The sequence below is a fragment of the Podarcis raffonei genome, chromosome 11, assembly GCF_027172205.1.
Source record: "Podarcis raffonei isolate rPodRaf1 chromosome 11, rPodRaf1.pri, whole genome shotgun sequence".
Taxonomy (NCBI): domain Eukaryota; kingdom Metazoa; phylum Chordata; class Lepidosauria; order Squamata; family Lacertidae; genus Podarcis; species Podarcis raffonei.
In genome coordinates this window covers 39442977-39469040 of record NC_070612.1, presented here as the reverse complement: position 1 = coordinate 39469040, position 26064 = coordinate 39442977, and the positions used below count along the sequence as shown (strand labels likewise).

General features: G+C 39.9%; 1 protein-coding gene across 9 annotated transcripts in view; it reads right to left on the bottom strand.

The window, feature by feature from the left end:
- Nucleotides 1–26064, bottom strand: part of PAM (peptidylglycine alpha-amidating monooxygenase) — a 119809-nt gene that overhangs the window by 13201 nt on the left and 80544 nt on the right. For 6 of the 9 annotated variants that reach the window (XM_053408350.1, XM_053408347.1, XM_053408351.1 and 3 more), the window contains 7 exons: nt 19306–19623; nt 15413–15542; nt 10023–10139; nt 7701–7773; nt 7120–7330; nt 6288–6488; nt 2752–2870 (listed from right to left, as the gene is read on the bottom strand). In XM_053408350.1, the coding sequence (XP_053264325.1) occupies nt 2752–2870; nt 6288–6488; nt 7120–7330; nt 7701–7773; nt 10023–10139; nt 15413–15542; nt 19306–19623 (1169 nt within the window). The remainder of the gene's footprint in view (nt 1–2751; nt 2871–6287; nt 6489–7119; nt 7331–7700; nt 7774–10022; nt 10140–15412; nt 15543–19305; nt 19624–26064) is intronic. The other 3 variants (XM_053408353.1, XM_053408355.1, XM_053408354.1) reach the window with 1 other exon arrangement.

Genomic DNA, 26064 nt, shown 5'->3' with positions numbered 1-26064 from the left:
GACCAGTGATGGGGAACCTGTGGTTCGCCAGATGTTAAAGGTAAAGGTAAAGGGACCCCTGACCATTAGGTCCAGTTGTGACCAACTCTGGGGTTGCAGCGCTCATCTCGCTTTAATGGCCGAGGGAGCCGGTGTACAGCTTCTGGGTCATGTGGCCGCTTCTGGCGAATCAGAGCCACGCACGGAAACGCCGTTTACCTTCCTGCCAGAGCGGTACCTATTTATCTACTTGCACGTTGACGTGCTTTCAAACTGCTAGGTTGGCAGGAGCTGGGACCGAACAATAGGAGCTCACCCCGTCATGGGGATTCGAACCGCCGACCTTCTGATCGGCAAGTCCTAGGCTCTGTGGTTTAACCCACGGCGCCACCCGTGTCCCTGGACTCCAAATAATAATCATCCCTGCCCACTGGCTAATCTGGCAGTGACTGATGGGAATTGGAGTTGAACAACGTCTGGAGAGCTCATGTTCCCCAATTCTCAACAATAAAATCTCTCCCTGCACCAACTCTCTCTGTGCCTAGCAGGGATAACACCAGCCACTAGTAGAAAGGACACACAACACTGGGAAGTATCTTAGATTATACTGGAACCTGCATCCTTACTTTAAAGCTGATCAAATGTAGATTTTAATAAGCAATGCTGATTCCCATTCTAGATAACCAGAAATTAAAATGCTGCGGGGGTTGGGAGGGAATTTATTCAAAGCCAATCTGACATTGGCTTTAAGTTTTCAAATTAGACAGCTATCCCAGAGTACTAATTAATTTTAATCCACTGGCATGCTGACATCACATGCATGGTGGCAGTTTCAGACAACTTAGAAGTGGAAAGAAATGGGAAAGGGAAAACAAATAATAATGCAGTGACTTGGCCCCAGTCTAGCGGAATCTCTTTCCTTTATGTGGCTTAACAAATCAAATTTCAACCCTGTCTATTTTTGACTCTAGCCTAATTAAATAAAAGGACTTTTCATATGAAGCAATAAGTTGCTGAGTGCCAAGTAACTTCTGAGTTAGAAACTGTGTGTGGCACAATTTAAAGCTAGCTTGCCTTGTGGAAAATAAAGGAGGGGGAAATCATTTCAGCTTGGTTCACGGTGGTATTTTGCAGATTTACTTCTTTAGTGGAGGGCTACTTGAGAACCAATTTCAACCAGAATTCAGCTATTCTTCTTATTATTAATCAGTTTTTATACTGCTTTTCAACCCAGTCTAAACCCTCGAGGTGACATTACACAATATTAAAAAAGCTAAAAAGCTAAAAATCAACAACACCACAGTGATAAGATCAACTCAAACACAAAACAAGATCCAGCAGCATGATGTAAAACTCAAGTTTCCAAATACTTTCATGAATGCTCTGCTAGCCTTGCAAAGCAGAACTGGGACCCAGGAGTGAAACTCTCACACAGATGGCTTCTCTCTCTCTCTCTCTCTCTCTCTCTCTCTCTCTCTCTCTCTCGGGGCATTCTCTTACTTTGAAGTTCCCTCCCCTTTTAGAAACCCTTCACATCTCTCTGACCACAGAAGCTTATTGATCCCTCAACAGACACTGGTTCCCATTAATGTAGGCCCTTTGTCAGCAGGCAGCTTAAATTCACTCTCTTTCAGATTCATTTCATGGAAATTTCAAATTCCAAAGCAACAGAGATCACTAAGAAAATCTGAAAAGGACCAGCCTTCTTACTCAGCAACCAAGAATGCTCTCAACTTGCTTTGCAATTGGGGCTTGTTCGTTTTATTGCTCACTTAGAATTGAAGCCCTTTCGGTGTAATTTTGTAATTAGCCCAGTATCCCAGCTGTGACCAAATCCAGTTCTGCATATTTCAGGAAGCATCTTATGTAACTAATGGCTTAGGTTAAACTGATCATTTACAACATAATGATTAAGGGGAAAAGATACAATACTAGCATGCTTCCTCGCCCCCCCCTGCCCCAGTGCTGTTTTATTGTTGGCTACCACTATTTTCTGAGGAAGCAAGATCCACATAGATTAAACATATTGCTGGTGATCATGAAGAGTGCAAGTAAATTCAATCCGTATTTACATTTCCTCTGCATATTCAAAATGCAAGCCAGCCAGACATGGCTCCCGTTCCTTCCTGTGGTCACCAATAAGCTTTTGTCCTCATCCTCATCCCTCTTGCCCTTTAGAAAATCCCCCTCCTTCTCCTCTTTTAATTAGTAAGGCAATGCATGATAGATTGCATGAAAGTTCATGCAGAGCTTTACGAAAAGGCGGCTTGCCTCAAGCTTAGGTGAGAGGCAACACTCGCCGCAAGGTCAGTATTTAATTCACCCACATGCACATCTTATTTCAGAGTCAAAGCCAGCAAGTAGCTGCACCATAGGAGGAGGAGGAGGAGGAGGAGGAGGAGGAGGAGGAGGAAGGAAAAGTGCAAGTCTGAGGCTTGTTCCTGTGGCACAATAAGTATAGCTTAGCATCACTTCCAAACCAGGCTGTGATGTCCTTGAACTCACTGTCAATGACCAGTGAATAGGCGTTTCTCTGATCCAGGCATCAGGATCCTAAACTATCTTTTTTAGGGGACAGATCGTTAACTACAGCCTTACAACACAACATCCAAAATTTAACTAGGAAGAGTAATTTTGTTTCACCTGCTAGGTAATTTGAAAAAAAAAATCATGCTGAAGTTTGAAATGTGCAGAAGACGTGGAAGGGGAAGAAAAAGAAAAGAGTGTTCATGCATTTTTAATAAAACCAAGTGATGCTTCACGACGTGTTACCTTTCTAAGTGGAATGAAAGTGTCAATGATTTCTCCAGTTGAAAAGTTCATCACGAATGCTTGCACGGGCACCGTGTCTCCAGGGTACGGCTTTCCATTAACTGCAAACAGCAGACCACCTGCAAAGACACATTTGTTCTCCCGTGATCTGTTTGGGGCTTATAATCTTCCTTTTTATTACAACCCAGTCTTAAGCACAACAATGCAGGTTAGGAAAAGGCTGACTCAAAGAGCCAGTTAGTGGTTTATTTGCAAGCATGCAGCAGCTCGTGTAGACTTTGGAAATAGTCATTCTAATAGTGAGGATGGACTCAAGACCTTCCCCAAAACAACAGATGCAACTTTTCAGCCATGACTGCGAGGAAGCAACTGGCAGTCCTCTGAATTAGAATCAATTGGGAAATGGGAAATATAATGAAAAATAAATGCATGAGAAATCAAATGAAGTTAGCACTCCAGACTCTCTCTCGTCTTTTAAGCTGACTCTTGGAATATTTTCATTGATCATTATTCAAATATATACCCCACCCGTCAGTCACTTTGCCACGGGTCATAAATAGCATGAGAAGAGAATTTCCGCAAGGCAACTTTCCTGTTTCCTCCTTCCCTCTCCAGCCCTCTGCACTCCCTTCAAAATTCTCTATACCAGGCTTCCTCAACCTCGGCCCTCTAGATGTTTTTGGCCTACAACTCCCATGATCCCTAGCTAGCAGGACCAGTGGTCAGGGATGATGGGAATTGTAGTCTCAAAACATCTGGAGGGCCGAGGTTGAAGAAGTTTGCTCTATACAGTCGTACCTTGAATCCGAACTCCTTGCAAGTCAAACGTTTTGGCTCCAGAACGCCGCAAACACGGAAGTGAGTGTTCCAGTTTGCGAACATTCTTTGGAACAGAAATGTCCAACGCAGCTTCCACGGCTTCTGATTGGCTGCAAGAGCTTCCTTCGTTTCCAAACGTTTTGGAAGTCGAACGGATTTCTGGAATGGATTCCGTTCGACTTCTGAGGCACGACTGTATGAGGTTGGGGAACACACAGTAAGTGTGAATGATGGGGTGCAGAGAACTGCTGAGAGCGGGGGGGGGCACAAAAAATCAGAGGTGCCTTATGTAAGTGGATGGAAAAGTTATCTTGCCCAATTACGCTACTGAGGATCCAAGCCATAATCCATATCTAGTATAGTCATGGTATTTGGGCAGCCAGCCTTTTAAAAGTTTTCAGCACTAAAAATAGGAGCACAAGAAACCATTTCTCCTGCTCCAAGCAGGGAACCAGAGAACTTATGCAGACATGACCTGAGTTTGAGCCATAATAATTAAAGACACAACACTGAACATTAAGAGGACCAGAATGATCACAGTGCATTTTTCCAGTAAAATGACTGATAGGCCATTTTTTTAAAGATCAGTCCAGAAAAAACTATGGGCATATATTTAAAGACTTGTTACAGATTATTCCAGACATTCAGTAGTTATCATTTCTCTCTAGTGTATCTTACAATAACCAAGAGGTTCACTTGCTAATGTTCTTGTTTTAGTTTTCTATTGTTAGGTTTATATGGCACAATAAAGTATTGTAAACCATATACTCTTCTAGGCATTTGGTGATATATTCATTCTGCTGATGTTTTTGCAGTTTTTTCGCTAAATTTGTTATCAGAATGGTTTTACTGAAATGTATTGTTTTGCATACTGTGCCTTTTTGGCTTTCAACCTTTTTGTAGTGCGCAACAAATAAGTCAATTAAAGCTACAACAACAATTTTAGACTATGGTTTAGTTATACATGATTTGTGAATAAGGGCTTATATGAGCCCACCTGTCTGTAATGTATTTTGTGTAATGTACCAGAAGCTGTGACTCTTGTTCCTAGCCTTTTCACACCTTTGAACATTCATTTACAGCTATCTTCTAATTACTAGATTTCTACTTGCCTCTCCAACAGAGATATTTTCCTCAATTGAAAAAGTTCTCCCTAAAGAGAAAACATTGCCACTACTGGCATATTTAGGCAGACTCTATTCTGTTTTCGTATGCAATGACAATCTTGTAATTACAGTCTTCTGGGCTGAGAACTGGCTCCAGGACAGGAATGCTTTTCTCTGTTACAAACTACAGAGACCAACTACACTTGTCACAGAATTCCCACCATCCTTTCCTAGTACAAACAGTAGCTGTGAGAAGGGAGACCCATTTAGAGGAGGGGTGATACTCTGGGGGAACAGGACCTAATTCTTTGTTTCCACACAGTAGGTCTGATCCAAAACACATCTCAAAGCAGTTATTTGCCCTATAGATGCATTTTGAAGTAGAAAAAGGTGTGAAGAGTGCAAATCATGACATTTCCAAGTCACACTGAGCTTCCTCTGCAAATAAATTTTGGGGTACCCCCTTCCCACAGTGAATGGTTTGCTAGTAGGTTTCTCCTTTCGGGGAAATTTAGCAATGCAGTATGGCTGAACAAGATGCAACAGAATTACCACCTCAGCACATATTTACAAAGCTGAAATATGATTCTAAAAAACAGTTTTAGTGTATATTTCTGTTTCTCTCCTCAAATACTACAATTATGTTTAAACTGCTCATTAAATTATTGCAAACTTTTCAGTACTGAATATTATCTAGACAATATTGTACTTTTGTATTGTAATATTTGCCCTTTTAATTTTCTCTCTTTCTTTATGCTTCAATTTTTAATTAAGAGGTTTAATACCCAGCATTCTTGTCCTCACGTTAAAATTTCTAATTTCTTCCTCTACTGGTGTAGAAATATTTTTGTGTTCTCTCTAATGACACTTGAAATAGCTTTTGAATCTGCAGCCGCCGATGAAGAAGGTGGTATGTATTTAAAAAACGTTTGTCTCAGAGGAGGCACATTTATTTCTGCCTTTAACGTTTAGATATTGGCAGCTATTACTGTTTATGATAGTGAGACAGAAAACAGGTTTAAAAATCTCATATAAAAACGGTGAGATCAAACATAGCATGTTGGCATATACAACCATTACCATGACCACCAGCACCACTGTTTATTCAATTTATATCCCGCTCTTCCTCCCAAAGGAGCCCAGGGTGGAAAACAGATCTTAAAACAATATAATTTTAAAACTTCTAAAATTATCCCTCTTGCACACCCCCAAAATCTTCTCTAGGGGTAGACATGGACTCGAAGGAGGGGAAAGAAACTGGAACTTGCGGTGTGCAAGTGGATTTCTATTGTACAAGTAGGCTAAGACATTTCTGTAATTAAACCTGAGAATTTAAACTTGAGAAGGCTCAAGTTTCCTACCCTAGATCCAGTTTTTATAAAACTGTGGTCAAGTTAGATAACTGCTGCTTTCAAATTGCAGCATGGGACCACAAAAAGACTGCCACAGAGGCTTAAAAAAAAGCTGATGGAACTTTCAATGCTTCAAATTAAGTACATTTATTATTTTAATAATATGCTATGATAAGAATACTACTTCTACTATCACTTAAGGAAAAAAAGCAGGTTTCTCATACATGACATTAGGTGCTGTTGTTTTTTAAGTTATTACCTGGGGCATAAGAAACTGCAAATACTTCTCTTCCAAACAGTGGGTGCCTGATTTCTTTAATAAATTCTCCTGTTTCTGGCTTAAAACACTGGATCCGACCATTTTCTCTGTCTGCTACACAGAGTTGACCAAAATCAGGCACCAGTGTTAAGCTGTGGGGGATGCTGAACTGGCCAGGTTTAGCTTGTCCAACAGAACTCTCTGAAAGGAGAAAACATCCAGTTAAAGTCCAACAGCTCACTACTTACAATGAGAAATTCCTGATATTTTAAGCTAACAAGAAACTGTACACTGAAATGGTTTATGGTCCAAACATATTAGATTTCAAACTGTGCACTGAAAGCATTAAGCATCCTATGCACAATGCCAGGTGTTAATCACTGAATTTCATGCAACAAAACCTGGTAAGAGGAGGACTTTGAAATTTCTCCACAAGAAGCTAAATAGATGTACAGTGGTACCTTGGTAGTCGAACGTCTTGGCTCCCAAACAAATCGGCTCCGAAATGCCACAAACCCGGAAGTGAGAGTTCTGGTTTGTGAACATTTTTTAGAAGTCAAACGTCCAACGTAGCTTCTGATTGAGTGCAGGAAGCTCCTGAAGCCAATCGGAAGCTTGGTTCTGGGAGTCGAAAGGACTCCCGGAACAGATTAATTTCGAGAACCAAGGTACACGGTAACATTAGGCACATTCATAGGGACTTAAGTCTAATTGTTTTCATAGAGACTTAAGGTGTACCCAAACTTCTAGGCGGTATCATTTGTGTGGCACCATAAGCTATATAGGGAAAGAGTGGGTTTACTAATTGAATTAACAGCTTCCTATTCAGTACCTTCTCCCCACTGCATGACAAACATTCCATTTGGAGAGAACTGGACAATACGACTATTGCAGTAGCCATCGGATACGTAAATATTGCCAGTAACTGGATCTACTGCCACATCCGTGGGTTGGCAGAAGTGGTTTTTGTCGCTCCCAGGTTGGAAAGCCCTCCCGAAAGACAACAGAGGAGATTCTGCACCATTCGATGCCAGTTTCAATACCTAGCAATATAAAAGGGCAAAAAGTTCCAGGTCATTTAATCATATATTATAGGGAGACCTGCACAACCCGCTGCAGATTACATCGTAGGCCTGTCCTCTAGAAAATGTCTTTCTCCAGAGAACAGTTGCGTATACATTAATATTCATGAACCCAATAAAGAAATCCATCATCAGGCATGTAACAACGTTAATTCAGTAGCGTTTCTGCATGTCAATCCATGGCCGTTGTGCTAAATGAAGCAGTTGAACATTTGGCAAATATCCCTCCAAGTCTGAGAAGAATCATGCTGTCAAGTTGTTAACAAGAGAAGCTAGCTAAATTCAGAGTCACACAGTTAGTACGGTAGTTCTGGAAGCTAGTTGTGCATACCTGATGAAGAGCTACATCTGTCACCCAATAGTTACCATTATGATCTATGCTCAAGCCATGTGGTAAATAAAACCTGAAAACAAAATAAAGGAAAACTACATTAAGCAACAGGGAAACAAGGTAGGATGATTTGTTCTGTTTAGTCACCATACAAACACCTGGATTGATGTTTATATAAAGGAAATCTTACCCGAATTTACTGGAACCCTGAATGCCTGTTATTTTTCGGGCTGCATTATCCTGTCATTCCTGAGTAAATGGTTTAATTTGGTGCTACTATAGAATTTCATCCTAACCTTCACCCAGTGGCCAGTTTTGAAATACTCCATGTTGTTGTTTGTGTGTACACACTCTAAATTTTGTTCTCTTCTCCTGTTGAGGAGTGAAGAGCCCTCGACATGAGCATGGGAAGAGACAGACGGCTTTCAATCCCCCTGTCCAACGTTTCCTGGTCCAAATTTTTAAAAGCCACTGTTGTGTCCTTAAAGGAAAGAATAAGTTCTTTTAAAAAGATTTTATTGTGTGCCGATTTTGTATGTGTACTCCATACCATGCATCTTCCCACATGATAGCACTGTTGTTTGGAGGTATCAAATTTTTTAACAGTAAAACATAAATGCAGCACTCAGGAAAATACAACACTTCAGTACATTCACAGCCATTCTAACGACAGTGAGGAACATGGCTGCGTGGGCGCCTTGGGCACCTACTGGATTAAATGTGCCGTGTAATTTGTGATGAGTGATATAATCTCGCCTGGGCATTATTTCAGGTTTAGTGGTCATTTTATATGTTACTTTGCTGGGAGGAAAGACGTGGGTCTCAAATACAAGGTTGAAATGTTAGTAAGGAAAAGCAGTTTCGCATAGCATCATAGTTTCATAGTTAAGGTAAACAGCATATTAACATTAACAGGCATATTACCCAAACTTTGCAGAAAATTGATACTATATATACACTTAGATAACATACAGACTGGTGGCACATTTTGTGTGGCTCATGAGGGGTCGGGGGCTGCCCTAGACTTTCCTGCTTCTCCTCAGAACTGAACAGAAAATGGAGTGTGCTGCCAGTGAAGGGTAGCCTTTTCTCAAGGTTGTTTTGCTAGATTTGGGATCATTTCCCACTGTATGTATTCTGTGCTGTTAATTCTTCAAAAAGGCTTCTTTAGGAAGAGGGGGGAGGGAGCCAGTAAAATCTCCGTGTTTGCACTATGTAGGATCGAAGCTCAGTTTTCTTTGGCATTCTATTGCATACCAATAATTCTATCTTTATTATAATATGCTTGTTTATAAATAGTAAAAATAATAATAATGAAGCAGAGGATCTGATATTCTGAGACCCTTTTTGACACACAGAGGAGGAAGTTAGTGACACATCTCAAGCTCCTCATCCCAACAAATTATTCCTATCCAAGTACATTTCATATTAGTTGCTCAGCAGGCAGCACCCCTCAAGACTTTTCAAAAATGCTTTTCTGCAGATGAGAAGCACTCAAAATCCACACATGCAAGCACACACTTAGAAAGATTAAACAAAAGTGGCAAACACCAAGACTATCCGGCTCCAGAAGATAAATGCCACCTACATGTCCACAGTTATTCTATGGAAAATATGGCACTATTTTTGCTGTAATGCCAAAATGGCTAAAAATGCAGTTAAGGCTAGTTTTGAGACACCAACCTTAGTTAGATGTATCTGCATTTGCCCAAGGAAGGATAACTTGGATCAAGTGTCTACTAAATATGCACTCACTAGTCTGGCTACAAAGTGGGGACTGCATCAACTTTTATCTATAAATGAGACCATGAGATGGGGTGGGGTTGGCGAGAGCCCCATGCTCTACTGCTTTTATGTTACCAGAAGTAAAGCAGCTATGGAAAAGGGTCTTCAAGCAACAGAATGTTGGGAGGGTTTCAATCCCACACTTCATTTCATGATAAAAGCAGAACTATACATACAAACACTTTATAGCCAAACCAGAGAGTAGGTGTTTAGTATCTTACTTTCCAGCTTGGGGCAGGTATTATTTTCTCCCATTTATCCTGCCATTCTAATAGGAAAGCACAACACACCTTTTTGGTCTTTCTGCCTCTTGAGGACAGAATATTTGCTTTCTATCTGAGTTGGGTTCATTTGGGTCATTAAACAGTGAGCAGATAGGAAGGGGCATAAATTATTTCCAGACACTGGAAAAGTTTACAATGTTTGAAAACAGTAGACATATAGATATAGATTATAGATATAGATTGCAATGAAGTGAGGAACTTATTCAGCACAAGGAAGGCAAACATAAGAATTTAAAAAGTAAGAAAGACTTACAGATTTCTTCCCGTGGAATGAAGAACTGCTGAACTATTGGGATCTAGTACAAGAATAGTGCTCTCTTTAATGGGCCCAAGTCCTCTTTGTTGATAAATGTATCCACTGTCAAATGAACTACAGAGAAAGGAAAAAACTGATCAATATACAAGGTAATCAATCAGATGTTTCAGAATCTTTGGGTGGATGCCAGTAACAGGTGTGGCACAAATGTGGGTTCTCCACTCACACAGGCACACACACATTGCCATACCATATGTGTGTCTTAATAATATAGCTTGCTATCTAAAAACAAAGAAACAGCAATTCTCGCAGGGTGTAGCACATTAAAGGAGGTTTTCCCTCCTTCTCCTCCTTTCCCAAACAGAGAAGCAAGAATCTTACTGCACACGGCCTCTTCTTCTGGACTGTGCAATTCATTTCCAGGAGGTATGCTCACATGAGTTCACTGCTGCAGCCTCAAGTGCACCATTAACATAGCAAGTAGGAACAGGAAAGATGTTGTAAGACTGGATAACAGTGAGCTCTGAGTGGCTCCAGAGCAGGCTGCCGATCTAAGGTGCTCATGAAACAGGAAGTGTCCCTATATGCTCCAGTGTTTCCTAAGACCAAATTTGAGGAAATGTAATGCCTGCCAACCTAGCAGTTCGAAAGCACCCCCGGGTAAATAGGTAAATAGATAAATAGGGACCGCTTACTAGCGGGAAGGTAAACGGCGTTCCGTGTGCTGCGCTGGCTCGCCAGATGCAGCTTGTCACGCTGGCCACGTGACCCGGAAGTGTCTCCGGACAGCGCTGGCCCCCCGGCCTATAGAGTGAGATGGGCGCACAACCCTAGAGTCTGGCAAGACTGGCCCGTACGGGCAGGGGTACCTTTACCTTAATGCTCCCTGAGCACTTGGGAGAATATCCCCACTCTCAGTGTTCTCTCTAAGCACTGCTGCTTCCATATATCTGGCTTTAAAATAAATAAGCAAACCACTGCAGATGCCACCACCGAAATCAGGTGTATATGTTAGAAGGAGGAAAAAGTGCAAGGGAAAGGAGAGTGGTCTGCCACTGCTGCTGTACTTGATTATTTTATACAGACAGTTGACACAACAAAATGAGCTTGAGTTTTTGTTGTCCACCCCCCCCCCCCCGCAGTCTATTTTACACAGAGAATTAAAGTATCAATAATTTTGAAATTCACAGTAGGCTCATTGTGAGCCATTTACATAAGTATAAGGCACTCATACTGTTATCCCAATGAGAAATTATTAGCTATACTTCTCCATCAGTGCAAGAAGCCTTTATAAGCATTCCAGCATAAGTGCTTAGCATTGATTGAAACAGTGTTAACTGACTATGCCCATGAAAGTAAATAGCATTTAATCTAATTACATGTAAAATTGTAATTCAATTCTCATCCAAAATCTGGGAGCTATATATTTTTTCTGCACGTTTATTTATTTAACTGGCTTCTAAGTGCTTATAGGGATTGATTTTTTAAAAACAGGAGGCTTGCTTTATGACTTTAGATGAGTCTGCAAACCAAATTATTAACCCTGTACATTGCAACAACAAAAAGAATAAGCCCCGCATAAAATATTTATGCTATAGCTTTCAATTAAGAAAAGTGGCAGGCCATGCAACTGGTTGTACTTCATTGATTAGTACATTGATTTCTTTATTAAAATTATTTGCACATGAAATCTGCAGCACTTTTTAATTAAAAATATCCATCATGCACTTAGTGAATATTGTTGCAAATACCTTTTATCTGGTTTTTTGTAACCTCAGGCTTTCCAGAACAGTTACCATTTATTAATACTGCACAGAAATGCAGTTAAAAACAAAAAGTGATTGTTTTGGACTCACATAGGTGGCAAACTAAGGCCCGGGGCCCGGATCCGGCCCGGTCGCATTCTCAATCTGGCCTGTGGAGAGTCCGGGAATCAGCGTGGTTTTACATGAGTAGAATGTGCCCTTTTATTTAAAATGCATCTCTGGGTTATTTGTAGGGCCTGCCTGGTGTTTTTAATAATAATAATAATAATAATAATAATAATAATAATAATAATACATTTTATTTATATCCCGCCCTCCCCAGCCGAAGCCGGGCTCAGGGCGGCTAACAACGATAATTTTACATGAGTAGAATATGTGCTTTTATTTAAAATGCATCTCTGGGTTATTTGTGGGGCATAGGAATTCATTCATTTTTATTTTATTTTCAAAATATAGTCTGGCCCCCCACAAGGTCTGAGGGACAGTGGACTCCCCTGCTGAAAAAGTTTGCTGATCCCTGTTTTGGAGTCTTGTGATTTCATGGTCAGGCCACCAGCAATGGACACTGGGAATGATCACAAGGGTGAGCAACAGTAGTAGGTGCATCTTAAAAAGTTAAGACTACTGTTGGATTGGTTTCTTGAATAATATGCTTTAGGAACTACTCCTGTGATTTAATAGCAGTTTTCAGGATTACTTTCAAATATCCAAAACCTGAGTATTCACACACAACAAAGGATATCTAACAATGCAGATTTAAAGAAGATTATAAAGTGCTGCAATATTCATTGCTTATGCTCTGCATTCTTATTTCCCTAGCATGGTAGGCTCTTTAAAATATAGCTATTTTCCATGAAGAAATAAAGCAGTAGGCAGGAGCAAGCAGTAACAGTGGCAATTAAATGATAATAAACTCATCTTCTTTGATGACTATCATATTCATATAAACCCATAAGGTCCTTAAGTACTGACCTATGGCAGTTTTTACACACAATCAAGCTACTACTTATTTTGAAGGTTTTGCAATTCCTCTTTCTCTCTCTCCCATAGGAGCCAGGCCACATTCCCATTTTTACTATTCCTTTATAAGGAATGAGGCCTGGGAATAAGAATGATGAGACCATGGCAAAGACAGGAACCAATCTCAAGACTCCTAGATCTAATTCAGCTTCTCTACTGAAGCTGTGTGTGAACAGATTAACAATATTAGCATATATTTTGAAGAGCTGATACCTCTCTGGAATGGGGTGGGTGAGGAAAGAAAAGGATGGCTGACGGCTTGTGGTTTGTTTAGGGTGAGATATGTCCAAACCTAGACTCACAGTTTAATGCTAAGTCAAACCATGTCTTAGCTCCAGGAAGGGCAGCAAGTGGTTGCAATTTTTGATCCAAGAACCCACACACATGAGCTCACACTTGGCCATGTTTTGGCTTAGCATCATGTGCTAAATGAACCATAGAGAAGTTCAAGAGACATTGTATTCAATAAGGGGAAATCCAAATCTTACACTGGAACTTGCAAGAACAAAGCTTCCAGATGGTTTTCAAGATAGATAACATAAATGCAAAGGTAATTTCCAGACTAAAAGCAGACTTGAGACATCTGAACACCTGCCAGAGTTATTTGGCATAACTCCCTTGAATCTGCTTCTTCACCACCCAAGCAGAGACCATCCAAAAAAAAATCATACATACTCAAAGATGGTGATTTATGCACCCCTTCTGCCAAACCTCAAGTTCTCTGCAAATTTGGGAAAGCTGGGGAAGTACAGGAAACAGACACACATCTCTAGATCTTGCACTTAAGTGTTCTACAGCACAAGATTAAACTGCCTAAAGTTCCCAAGCAGTCTGCTGCATTTGCTTGTAGGGATATGCAGCTTTTATGTGCATGTATTATTAATACATTGCTAGCATTCTGTGCAGTGCCTGAAGCCCTGATAATTTGTTTGCCTCTTTCCTTGTTGTATGATGGGGAAGCAATCAACCAGAAAGAATGAAGAGAGTTCCTAAGGCTGATAATTGAGCACATTTATGATTGGTAAAGAACATTACACCCAATTAATAACTTTGCATTAATTTTATGGTTATGTGCATATATTTAGGCAAGCTTGATAATAGAGGCCTATTATCACAAAATAAAAGGAAATATTTGGTGAAATCCACTCCTTTAAATAATTAACATTTTCCTGATTCTAAAAGCTTCCTGTTATTAGTAATGTGTACTTGTATGCAGATGCCTTATTCAAATTTTCTTCAGTAACTTAAATATCAAATAAAGCAAAGGTAGCCATATAGGTTAATAATGGGGGGAAACTCCAAAATTCACAATTGAGCTATACCATTATTAGGACCAACCAAATCTTCACAAATTGTATTCCCTCAAGTAATTCATTTTAATTCTATCCATTTTAAATTGCTTTGTACACTGCTCAGTTTTATCTGTGATATAAAGTTTTTGCCTTAGTTTTTAGGGACGCTACTGTTTGTCATTTTATACGAACTGATATCGATGTTGCGTTTTATTGTTTTCTGTGTAAACTGTTTAGTTTTATTACATAAAGCAGCATAAATGTTTTATAAGCAACGAAATAAAAATTGTGGCAAACTTTCAGAACTCTTCATCAGGCAAAATGGTACATGAAGACGGTAACGGGATGAGCAAAAATAGATGGGATATTGTAGCCAGGAGGTCGGCTCCAAGATGGGAGATTGCAGGCTAAATAAATCCCATCCAGTTGCTACCAATACCAGGTTACATTAGTAGAGTGGTATTCAACTAAATGGGGTAGACCCACTGAAATGAATAAACGTGACTAAGCTAGGTCCATTCATTTCAATGGTTCTGCTCTGAGTAAAACAGTTGAATACTACCCTCTAGGATAGAGAATCTAGGATAAATGGCCGCTCCTCCATTCTTTGAGACGCTAGGGCAGGCTTGTAACCCTGAGACAAATCACCCTTATACCAAACACACAGGTTCCTGGAGCAACTTTTGCATGGTTCTTCATTATATTATCGCCATAAGGAATGACCAGGCTTGGTTTGGAATTAGTTTACTGATATACAATTTAAAATCAACCAGGAAATGCAAAACACTAGGTAAAGGCAAAGGACCCCTGGACAGTTAAGTCCAGTCAAAGGTGACTATGGTGTTGTGGTGCTCATCTCGCTTTCAGGAGCCGGCGTTTGTCCGCAGACAGCTTTCCGGGTCATGGGGTCAGCATGACTAAACCACTTCTGGCACAACGGAACACCGTGACGGAAACCAGAGCACACAGAAACACTGTTTACCTTCCCACCTCAGCGATACCTATTTATCTACTTGCACTGGCGTGCTTTCGATTTGCTAGGTTGCCAGGAGCTGGGACAGAGCAACGGGAGCTCATCCCGTCATGGGGATTTGAACTGCGACCTTCCAATCAGCAAGCCCAAGAGGCTCAGTGGTTTAGACCACAGTGCCATCCGCGTCCCACGTGCAAGACACTATCGTCCAGCCTATATAGAAAAACTGCTATCTTGCTTGCCTCACAGAGGAAGCCAGTACAGAGTGGGGAGATAAGAGACACATACAGAGGCACTTAAGAACATATACTTTTAGGCTTACGAGTGCTTGCTTACTTTGCATCCCATACATGATCGCCCCTGTGGAAGATGACCAGGTTACTGTTGGAATCCAAGGCCAGCCCAGAAACCTGCCCGAGTTTGAGGTTTATTCCAGGCCAATCAACTACTTCCTCTATGTTTAAATCTGAAAAAGGAGAATAAGGTTTACACGTTGATATAAAAATATTAGGTAAGTAAATAATTCAATGGCTAAAGATAGAATCAAACAAGCTCCAACCAACATATTTGCATGCAATATAATAGTTACAATGTGTTCATATAACAATACAGTCCGTTCAACTTCCAAAACATTCGGAAACCAAAGTGCGGCTTCTGATTGGCTGCAGGAAGCTCCTGCAGCCAATCGGAAGCCGCAGAAGCCACGTTGGACGTTCGGGTTCCAAAGAACATTCGCAAACTGGAACAGTCACTTCTGGGTTTGCGGCGTTTGGGAGCCAAAATGTCCGAATACCAAGGTGTTTGGGATCCAAGGTACGACTGTACAAAAAAGAAGCCTTACAAAAAAAGATATTTATGGTCAGCAGCAGCATCTAGAACCATGAAACACTTTCTCCCTTTAGAAGCGTGCATGTAGCTTCCAATACAGAAGCTCCTGTTTTGTGGTTTATGCTATGAATAGCAGTATTTCTAACCTTCAAATTTGTCATTTATAATACTCCTGGCTGAAGCAGAGTGAGAGGTAGACCAAGAAAGGCTATTTCATGAGCTTAGCTGAATGATCAGCTGTCATTTGGCGCCTCCTGCCCCTGAACTCAATCCATGTAGGGCATTATAAGAACTTTGCAATTTTAATAATTAGTGCTTGAGTTTTCTGCTTTTCTCTCCCCCCCATACCCTTTCCCTTTTGTATAATCTATTTTTGATTGTAACAGTGTGTCTTGTCTTTAATCTGTGTACAACACCTGGTAAGCAGCAGGTGCTTTATAAAACATATATTTACATGCATTTAATATTATGTAACCTACAAGCCAATTCCAAGCATGTAGTCAGAAGTGAGTGCAGTGGCCCACTTCTATTTATGCACAATTATTATTATTATTATTATTATTAGTAGTAGTAGTAGTAGTAGTCATCGTTGTCACTTTTTTTATTTACTTAATGAAACTCCAAGCAACTTTAGGATTTGCCTAACGCAGGATATTTTAGGATACTGTAAGAGATTTTAAATTACTGACTTGCTTGAAGCTGTTACTCTTGGGACATACAGTTCCAATAAAATGTAGGATTACTGTAAGGACCAAACACCAAACACGTGATCTATGAATGTTTACTTGGAAGTAAGTCCCACTGATTTGAATGGGTTATTGCCAAGTAAGCAAATTTAGCAGAAATCATCCTTGTAATTGTTTACTGTTGAGTATCTAGTCTGGCCATCTTCTCTCTGAGAGGTGGGGGAAAAACACACACAAGAGACCTCAGCATATTCATAGTATTAACACCATTTGTCATATATACCTTTCAAAAAAAAATCATTTTGCACTATATTTGTGGGGTGATAACGGCTAATAAAGAATCTAGTCCGTCAACCTAGACAATTAAGCTGATTTGAATTGCCATAATTTCATATAAATTTGCATAAAGCTTCTAAGTACTGTATAATTCTTAGGGTTTTTCTTTTTCTTTTTGCACAACTCTAGTCCTATATTATTTGACAAACCCTTTACTGCTCAGCCCTGTGGATTTGTACAGCAAAAGGTATAAATAATAGATAGGTGGATTGATGATAATCATAAGTAAGGAAAAAACATTCTAAACCAAAAGCAAAATCTATTATGGAATTACTCTAATAGTCCTAGCACAAATATTGCTTTTATAGCTTCCAATGAAATATTCCCCTCTCCAAACACACAGAGGAGATATCTTACTGTAATCAGCATTCTTCAATACTACGACAGAAAAGCCAGTATTTTGTTCACTCCACTAGCATTCACCAGCATAATTAAATCTGAAAACCACTTTTCCCGCAAGAACAGCCTTCTAGATCAGGCTAGTGGCCCATCTAGTCTAGCACCCTGTTCTCTCAGTGGCCAGCAGATACCTGTGGGGAGCTCGCAAGCAGGACACGGGCACAACAGCACTCTGGCCAACTGCAATTCCAAGCAACTGGTATTCAGAGGCATACTGTCTCTGATAGTGGAAGTGGAACATACCCACTGTGGCTTAAATTATATTTATCAAGTATTTTGTTGGCTGCTTGTTGGTAGAACAGAGAAAACAGCCCATAGTAAATAAGAATTGTCTGCACAGTCCTATGCCTATTAACCCAGAGGTCAGCCCCACTGAATTCAATGGGACTTATTCTCAGATAAGCATGTAGAAATTTGCAGTCGAAAGCACTGCCCCTCTTTTCTCCTCTGTCAACAGCAGCAAAAACAGGCAAGCAATTTCACAGATACCTTATTAAACTTCCACAGTGTACCAAAGGTTTGGTGGTCATTTAAAACAGCCTACATTAACACCAGGTTAACAGGAAGAATTCCACACTAATGTTTCAAATAGAAAATCAGAACCAGGAAGATTGTGAATCATTTAAAGCTGCAAGGAACAATACATTTGGCAAGTGTCACTGTCCTGTGCCGTGAATCTTGGCTGAAATTCTCTCAAACTAAAAAAGACAACACAGATATTGGCTCAGCTCAAGACGTTATGCCAAACCATGGTTTAAAAAGCTTAAGCTATAGTTTAGAACAATGCATGAATTGGAAAACCATATTCTGGTTTTCTGGCTGAAAAACTAAGAAATCATGGTTTCATAATGGCTTGCAAGCTGTGTGCTTGGCGTGGTGTCTGAATCGATAAACCACAATTACATCCACCTCTCTGTCTTCATAAGTTGTTACAACACAGAATGAATGTGTTAAGATGAGCGGTATGAAAATGGCAGAGCTGGTGCAGACAAACAGTTCTGAACCATGGTTTGGGTTTTCAGCTATGGTTAGTACAAACTGTTATTAGGTATGATGTCTGAATTGAGCCATTGCAATTGCCAAATAATTGCTCATAACTTATACAAACAGCATATCCTTGTACAAAAGTATTTGCATGAATTGCGGCTCTTTGTCCCTTATTTGGGGAAAGGGAAAGAATCAGTACAAATCTTATTATTAGGAAAGAAGAGCTGCAATGTCATTAAATTCCTTCCACTGATGCTGCATGACTCATACAACTACCGCATGAGTAGTTATTTCCATGCCATCATTGCCTATCCCAGTTCTATGTTTCTAGAAAATTACTTAAGAAGTAACTATAATGTTTCATATTTAGAAAGAGAGAAACACAATGAAAATATAATATAAATGCACATAACATATTGTTACTAGTCAACAAGGCATTCAAGCTGAAAAATACAGAGGGCATAACTACCCTCACAGGAGAGTGTGTAATAAAGCCAGCTGCACAGTAAGAAAAACAAAGTCAAATAATTGAATTTACCATGTTCAAGTTGGATTACTCAGTTTAGAAAAATGTAACAAATAATTCCAGCTCAGGTTTTCTGTTTATATACCAAAAATAAAACTTCTGATGCTAAATTAGTCTTTTATTTTAGAAATAAAGTATGAAATACAATAATGTATCAAATAAATCTGTCACATAATACAGAGCACTAAACTGTACAGAAGACAACATACACATGAAACAAAACTTACTAAACCTTTGCCGCAAATGGGAAGGATAATGTGAGCATTGCTTCAGTGATTACTGACTCTTACGTTGAACAAAATGAATTTTTCATTGGAACATCTGATGTAAGAGAGGAATGTGATGTACAACTTCAATTTTATTTCTAAAAAATCATTTGATGTTCTCCAATTTTGCTAATGTACAGAGTAGTTTATAGTATTGGATATGGTAACATTTTAAAATAAAAAGACACAACCCTAACCCACCTCCTGCACGTTCTTTTTCCCAGTTCCCACTGCCAGGTTTAGGTGGCTGCAAAGCAAGGTGCCTGTTCTCTGGTGGTCTCAGGGTGGATTCTAATCTGTGGAATTTGTGGATTCTGTCTCTGACAAGAATGGCATTGGCCCTTTCATCTTTATTGGAAAACTCTCTGGCATCAGGCCAACCAAGATCCTTCTTCTGGACTACATTAGCAATCTCTGCTACAAGATCTGATTCTGCCTTTTCTGTAGGGTTATACTTGTGCACATGAACAACATCTTCCCTTTCTCCTAGCAGCTTGGAAATGAGTGAATAGAAATCACCTGCACAGAGAAAAAGAGAGAGAAAGAGAAAAAAAACCAGATAAGAGAAAGAGGCAGAGGAGGCGGACAGACTGCAGGATTTTGTTGTGAGCTTGACAAAGAGCAGAAATAGGAAGTTATTCCTAAAAGCCAACTTGGTCCAAAACTTCTGGCTGCTCAGGAACTCTTGACATAAATCACAGGCTGTTGCAGTCCTTAAATTTACACAACAATGCCTTTTTTTGACAAGGCATTTCAGAACCCAGGCAAATGAGGCCCCTTGCCTCTGGAAGGCTGCCCATGGGGGGGAGCATAACTTTAGGAAGGATTATTTTAGCATTATTTAGCATTGGAACACTGGTGTACTTACCTCCTCTGAAATTTGCTACTAATAGCCTTCCATTTACAGGAAGCAGAAATTCAGAAGTGAAACCAGTTTGAAAGGAAATACATTCAATTTTTCACTAGATGCTACAGAATGTTAATACAATCTGTAAGTGAACCAGTTGTAATTGTGGTTGTGTGTTTTCCCCTACTGTATGCTTTTTGGAACTGTATTAGCCAGGAAATGGAGGAAAAATCACAGATTGTTAAATTCTCCCACAGAAATGTTTGATAGACTCATATCTTTTTTAATATCTTTAGTTATATCAGATTCCTAACATTCTGGTTTATACATTATCTGTGTTATTTAAAGTTCCATACCTAGCCAATATCCTTTCCCCCCAACCAGTGTTGTTAGCTAGATTGCCTGTGCTAGAAAACTGCACCATGTTTATATGAAGACTGCCAGGAAGGATTCCCCACCCCCGTTTCCCATGTTGCCTGGTTTCACTTGAGTCTGCTTCCTGTGTGTTGAATATGACATTTTTAAATAAAAAAGTCAGAAGATCGACAACTTTGTTAATTCAACTATTTCAGAGATGATAAGAATATCAAACATATTCAGAATGTGCATCCAGAATTCAGGAAAGAATAGCTAATATGCACATACTGTGATGCAAGCTCAAGGTCTGCTAGATCTAGGCCCTTTTATCGCATTTGAGTACAATCGTAACTAAAGAAGATACAGTAGAATATTTCACTTGAGCACTCCAGATGTGCACCACACACTCTTCCACTTGCAATCTGAAGATTACTGTTATCAAAGCAAGGCAGCTTACAACTGTTGAAGCACACTAGAGTATATGACATATAAATAAAATAAGAAAGCAAGGTCTGGTAGAAGCCTGAAAGAAGAAAATTCAAAAGAAAGGAGAAAAGGGAGGTATTCATTCACTCATTACACATCACTTAAAACTAGCTGGGTAGATTTGAACGGGATCCAATTTGTTGCTGTTGTAAACGCACTTGCTTACAAAGCAGCAGCAACAAGCTCTTCGCCGTCTGCAGGTTTTATGTGCGGCCAGCGTCAGCGCAAGCCATCAGGAACATATTGTTCTACTCAACAATTTTGTTAAGAGCCAGCAATTGTCGGCAGCTGGACATGTGTTCAGTTGTGCTACATCTTATTCTAATTTGCATCTTGCCACCAAGAGCCAAAACTGCAAGGCATATCCGCAGTGGCAGCCTGAGGGAGGGAGCCCTGCCCTACAAGGGGCTGGTAGCCATTTCCAGACCAGATAATTTCTTCTTATTGAGTCCCTGCAGAGCAGAGACTCAGAAGGCAAGTGGCAGCTTGAACACCTAAAGCAGGCTTCCTCAACCTTGGCCCTCCAGATGTTTTGTGACTACAATTCCCATCATCCCTGACCACTGGTCCTGCTAGCTAGGGATCATGGGAGTTGTAGGCCAAAAACATCTGGAGGGCTGAGGTTGAGGAAGCCTGACCTAAAGCAACCTTCCCAATCTGGTGCCCTTCAGCTGTGTTGGACTACAACTCCCATCATTCTTGACCACTGGCTATGCTGGCTGGGGCTGATGAGAACTGTAGTCCAAAACAAACAGTAAGGCATAAAGTTGAGAAAGGCTGATCTAAGGACTAAGGGAGACTTGCATTTGCTTCCTCCAGTGCCTCTTGCTTCCTCCAGTGCCCTTTGTGTCAGCAACCATGAGCCAGAAACAACAAGAGACATCAGAAGAAGCATCCTGGGTGAGGAAGCAATTGCTTCCTTGAAGATCTGCTGTGGCTCATTGCTGCAGCAGCAGCTGGAATATCCAGTGTTGAGAAGGGGGACTTGTACACATCTGTGCCTGTTCCTAACAACTCTTCTCTGTTCTGTTGTATATTAAAGATAACCTAATTCACCTTGAGCTCTTCGGTTAGCAAGAGGAATATAAATACTTCAAATGATCTATTCAACCTCTGCACTGGAGGAAAGGGCTTAGTCCTTTATCACTTTATGCTTCCTTCTTTCTTTCTGTTTTGGATTGGTGGCTGTAAACAGTCCGTAAATAAATATCCCCGCCTTGGTGACACAACCATTAACTTCCGCAAATATGCTGGCTCACAAGTATTTCCATTAGACTGAGAGGATAATGAATTAAAAGGTTAAGGATTTCAATTATTTAGACTTCTTTAAAAAATACATTTATGGAACCATGTCATAAAATCTTCTTAAAAGTTTCACATTAAAGCAATAATAAATGTAAATGGTAAGCTAAGGCTTCAGGACTCTCACGGAAAATGCAATTTTAAGAACTCAGCAAGGGGGGAAATTAAGTCTTTTCAAAATGACCCTAAGAGAGTCTGTCATGTTTATAAACAGTCCTGGCTCAATGGTTCCAGCTAAATTTCCAATTTCAGCCTTTGGAAAGGGAATGTCCCCAGTGAAATCCCCTGTCAGAAAATAATTATCAGAGTTAATAGGGCCAATTTTGGTGAAATGAACAAAGCAAATTGGAGCTGAACATAATGTGTTAAGCCATCCCCACTAACATGCTTGATAAAACCTCCTTAATGTTGCTTTCCTTCAACTACATACTACTGCATTTATGGCCAACTCTTATCAGATGCTTTCTACTGTTACAAAAACCACAGCACCACTGTCGCCATCCTCCCAGCTGCATTTTAAAATCAGTTATGACATATACCTTTCCTCATACAAGGGATTAATCCAATTCCTGTATGCCTAAGCACCCTTTGTAGGTGATGTGTCTATATCTTCTACTTGGGTACCCGACCAAACATCCATGAGGAATTACCTCCCAAATAAACTCAAGTATGAAGGGTGTGGCATGGGGGGGGGGAGAAAATCAAACAGCTGTCGACATATCATGCTGTATGTATGCAAACTTCCCTTCTGGCATCATTATTGCAAAAGCCAGCAAAACGATAGTCCACCTTACATTCCTGTTATTTCAAAGCTGTTTTGTGCAAGTGAGAGCCACGACTCTGAGATAAAGGGTTTAATATTCTGTTGGGAGCTGCCCACAGTGGCTGGGGAAACCCAGCCAGATAGGTGGGCTATAAATAAATAAATAAATAATTATTATTATTATTATTATTATTATTATTATTAATTATTATCATCATCATCATCATTCCTGTCTCCCAAAGAGCAATAATACCCAATGGCACCATGTGTCTCAGTGGCAAAGAATAAGCTTAAGAACATAAGATGAGTCCAACTTGATTAGACCAAAGGACTATCACAGTGACCAGCCAGATGCCTTTGGGAAGCCCATGAACAGGATGTAAGTGCAGTAACTCTGTGCCACTCCTGATTCATAGCAACTAGTATGCACATGCATTCACATTACTAGCAGCCACGGATACCTTTATCCTTCACGAATCTGTCTAACCCCCGGTTCAAATACATCAAAATTTACTAATTTTAAATGGCCCCTATCCATCCCCAAACAGAGCCAAGTTTCCTACTGTGAAGGCATATTGAGGGCTTACACTCATTTAGGGTATAAACCAAGTATGAGCGACTACTATCCCCTATTGTACCTCTGCAGCTAATAGGAGTGAAATGCGGCTTCTGCTGAAGAAGGCCAAGTCTGAAGCCCAAATCGTGAAATGGGCAGCAGCAAAAGACAGGGTTGTTTTGGTCAGGATGTTTCATCTCAGGAACTTCCATTATCTGAGGGATAACTCAGTCAGTAGAACATGAGTCATCGATTCGAGCCCCACTTTGGGCAAAAAATTCCTGCATTTCAGATTTTTAGGAAACAACGAAAATGCCTCTCCCAGCCCGCCCCCCCCCCCCAGCTTTTAATGGAATTTGATGTTGCTACTGAAGTGGGTTTGCCAACTGCTTTTATCTATAACTTTTCCATAGAGAGGTTTTTTTAATGTTATTATTTGCTGCCTAAAGAAGGCTTGTGACTGATAAGAAATTTAAATGATAAATAATACCAAATGAGATGAATTAAACAACCCTCTCATTTATTTATATCCTTCAACACCTTTCTCATATTATTGCTATATTTTCTCAGTTCTGTCACTGAACTCGTCCAAATGGCAGAACAGAAATATCTCAAGAGATATTTCATTTCATTTGTTTAGATATCACACTGGTTTTTGTATGGGCACTTTAAAACAGCTGATTCTGCATTGCTTGAAGCCTTAGGCACTCTGGCGCTGTGGCAATCTCAACTTCTCATCGAGAACTACATATACAACCCACTCCTCCTACACTGAAAAGATAGAATATGAAGTCTCATCCAGGGATGATGAAGTAGATTCCTGGGTGATAAAACAGCAGCTCAAAGGCTTGTACACTAAATGCAGACAACTTTACTTCAGTAATGCAAAAAACAGACCAAAGCTGTACAGTGAGGAGAGGAAAATGGGGTGTTTAACATACAGTGGTACCTCAGGTTACATACGCTTCAGGTTACATACGCTTCAGGTTACAGACTCCGCTAACCCTGAAATATTACCTCGGGTTAAGAACTTTGCTTCAGGATGAGAACAGAAATCATGCTCTGGCGGCACGGTGGCAGCAGGAGGCCCCATTAGCTAAAGTGGTGCTTCAGGTTAAGAACAGTTTCAGGTTAAGTACGGACCTCCGGAACGAATTAAGTACTTAACCCGAGGTACCACTGTATCAATAAGATAACCGTTTCTTAAGTATTTCTTTCAGAATAAGGTGGTTACACAAGCTTTCAAAAACCCATAACCCCCAAACTAATGCTACAATTCCCACTTAAACCAACTAAGTTCGGATATGTTTTCTCAGTTTTCATAAAGAATACAACTTTACATCACCATTGTGCCCAAGGCCATTTGTCTTCCAGAACCAGTGTTTCAGTTATATGTAAGTAGCTATATTGTTTAATACAAATACATTTTTCAAGCTCCACATGGCACAAAACAGTTTAGACCTCAATCCGACTCACAGGCTTAGTCACAACACTCCTTTTATGACTATAAACAAAGGTTCATTTCAGTCCCCCATCATGGAGAAGAACAGCAATGACCTACCTCACACAATTTTTGAAGGAGAATGAATACAAGAATGTAGCCCAACTGGACAATAAGGAAGGAGGAAGAAATTATAAAAGCTGGAAACTAAGGAGATTCATTGTCAATACAAAATTTAAAAGCAATCCATTATCCAGCACTTCACTCATAATTTAGGGAAATGTATTGGTACACAGAGACATTAATAACTTTAAAAGGACACCTTAATGATTAACCACCCAGAACCAGTGCTAGAATTGGTTTTAATTCTTTCAGCAATTAAAACTTGTATTAGCTGGAACTACCGCAATTAAAGTCAGCAAGAAAAAAATGGTGTATGAGAATTTAAATGAACCTGTTAAAATTACAGAAACTCCCACTCATTCTTAAAGAGGTTTGATTTCTTTCTTGACCAACAAAAGCTAAAGAACCTGTTTCCATAGAAACATGTTAGAGATATATACACACACACGCTCACACATACACACCAAGTAGAGATTTGTTATTAAACAAAGCTGTACTGCAGCTTCTGTTTGGAAGATGTTTTTACAAGACAAGTTACAATCGGCAAAGCAGAATAAGTGTTTCAGTGATTAAAAAATGTTTCCGATCCACCGTGTTAAATCATTACATATCTCACTAGTTAACCCAGAATGAGTACCATCCAGATTAATCAGGGATCGCTAAGCTTGACAATTGTCATGCAAGATCCTCTTCAAATCCACAGAAGTCGCTTCAGAGGAATAGGTGTGTAAAATTTAAATCAATCTTAAATATTTGAATTGCAAGATTAAACCAACAATTCTTCCACATATTTGGATATGTGGAAATGTTGCGATTCAAAATGCAGCTCAACCATGGAATCAGACTCAGGGCAGTCATTCTCTCAGTCTTGATTCTCTATCTGCAAAAATTGGATGAAATAAATACACCCCGCTTAACAGCAACGCTGATGAGACTACTAATTTAGATGCAAGGCTCTTTCAATTATTTAACTCCACTATTTGGTTTACAAAGTGGTGCATGTGCAAAGACAGTAAAACAGAAGGCTTGAGATTGCAGCTTTAGAATGAGTCCTTAAAAAGTCAAACAAAAATATTTGTGCTAAC